This window comes from Cucurbita moschata, unplaced genomic scaffold, assembly GCF_002738365.1.
Source record: "Cucurbita moschata cultivar Rifu unplaced genomic scaffold, Cmos_1.0 Cmo_Scf00003, whole genome shotgun sequence".
Classification (NCBI taxonomy): Eukaryota; Viridiplantae; Streptophyta; class Magnoliopsida; order Cucurbitales; family Cucurbitaceae; genus Cucurbita; species Cucurbita moschata.
The window spans coordinates 6808912-6810833 of NW_019268519.1; the positions used below are offsets into that span (position 1 = coordinate 6808912).

At 43.0% G+C, this 1922-nt stretch overlaps 1 protein-coding gene across 1 annotated transcript in view; it reads right to left on the bottom strand.

Annotated features, from left to right (window-relative positions):
* LOC111434816 overlaps positions 1-1699 on the bottom strand; it is a 3012-nt gene extending 1313 nt beyond the window's left edge. The window contains exons 1-4 of the mRNA XM_023072200.1: positions 1592-1699; positions 883-997; positions 749-799; positions 42-177 (exon numbers count right to left, since the gene is read on the bottom strand). Coding sequence (XP_022927968.1) covers positions 42-177; positions 749-799; positions 883-997; positions 1592-1699 — 410 coding nt within the window. The remainder of the gene's footprint in view (positions 1-41; positions 178-748; positions 800-882; positions 998-1591) is intronic.
* Positions 1700-1922: the final 223 nt, after the last annotated feature.

The window sequence follows — 1922 nt, forward strand, 5'->3', positions numbered from 1 at the left end:
CAACTTTCTAGCCTTTAGAGCAATTATTGTCTTGGAAACACTTCCCGGCTTCGTAACCTGAAACCGGAAGCTCTTTCCCATCAGGAGGTGAAACTATCTCCTTCTTATAACAATCGATACTGGCATGATGAACATATAGCCAATCCATGCCCGAAATAATGTCATAATCATAGATATCTAGCATCATTAACAACACATCTAATGGTTAGCCAGATACTTCTACTTTATCTCATTTCACCTTTTCACGAGTCATCAATGGCTCCTGAAGGTGTAGAGACCAAAACCTCATAACCTAAAGGCTCTACTTGAATTCGGGCTTAACGAACAACGATATCAAAGGAATGCGTTGAGCCCGAATCAAATATAGAATAAGAGAAGTAGCTATAAATAGGTAAAGTACCTGTCACCACCGAGCTGGCATTCTCCGCTACCTTGCTCATCGTGGCAAAGGCTTTACCTCGAGACTGAGGCTATCCTCCAGCACTCGACTAACCTCCTTCTCCTCCTAGAGCCTCTCGCACATACCACACTAGGATTCTTTGCATTACGACACTCTGGCAAGATGGTCGCTCTTACCACAATTATAACATGTCTTGTTTACGGCAGTACAGGGTCCCTCATGCATCAATCCACATTTTTCACATATTGCCTTCCTATCACCTAAAGAAGACCGATGATCTACTTGTCGTAGTACTGCCTGCTGTCGCAAACTTGAGAATATCTAAGTGAATTTTTTTTTGTTTACTACTTGGTCGTTTCTGACCGTTGAAACCCCGATTACTCTCCAGGGTGGCAGCATCTAATTCCACAGTAGTATTATAAGCAGTAACAAGTTTTAAAAAGCATGGGCAGACACTAATCCCTACATCTCTGTCCTCAAACCAAGGATAAAGAGATCTGTCTTTTCTTTCTCAGTAGCATCCATATGAGGAACAAACCTGGATAATCGTGTGAACTCCACTTCATACTTCTCTATTGACATATTACCCTGCTCCAGCTGCATAAAGACCTTTCGGTTTCATAATTTTACTAGAGCAGGATAGTATTTCTCACAAAATTCATGTTTAAATGCTGCCCATGAAATTGGGACTCCACTAGCCTCCATCTTTGGCTTCTTTGGTTTCACCAAAAATGGGCTGGTCCCTCCAACATATACATGACGCACAGCATCTTATGACTCCCTGGGCAGTTGAAGAATGTAATTTTGTTTCAGTACATTCCAGCCACCATTCAGCTGCCTAAGGATCAGTCCCTTTCCTCCAAGAGTTGGCGGGGTAAGTTTCATAAAATTTCATATGTATTCACTTTCCTTCGTCATACATCATCGCCCATAGGTTACTACCCGTAGTGGTGCCTCTGTCACTACCGTTGTACCAGGTAGCTCCTTCGAAATTGTTGGAGGTATCGCTACCTGAACACCTACTTATGCTTCAGGCACTAGAGTCACATGGCTAGGTACAGGTGCTGTCGGAGCCGCCCACCTTCCAAAACCAGCAAAAGCTATCTGTACCACCTAATCCATTCGGCTCTGCACCGCTTGATTCACTTAACTTTGAATCAGCGATTGCAAGGCCTCCAGAGTAATAACAACAGTCGGCTGATCTCTAGATGCCGACTGAGAAGTAGTCTCCGGAATCGCCACTGCTGGAGCAGTTCCTTCTATAGGCTGCCCCTCAATCCCCAGGTCCACATTGGACATTCTAGGGTCTACACATTTTAACACTACCATATCTGTTATACACATAATTAAGTATTCATAATCAATTCTTTTAAACTTTCATACTATTCTTTCATACAATTTAGTCATGCATCACTTACCTGACCGAGGTGAGATACCGTTGGGCTGGACTAAAGGGATCCATACTGTCTATTCTAGACTGTCTACAGAACCTATAACCTAGGCTCTGATACCAACTTGTAAC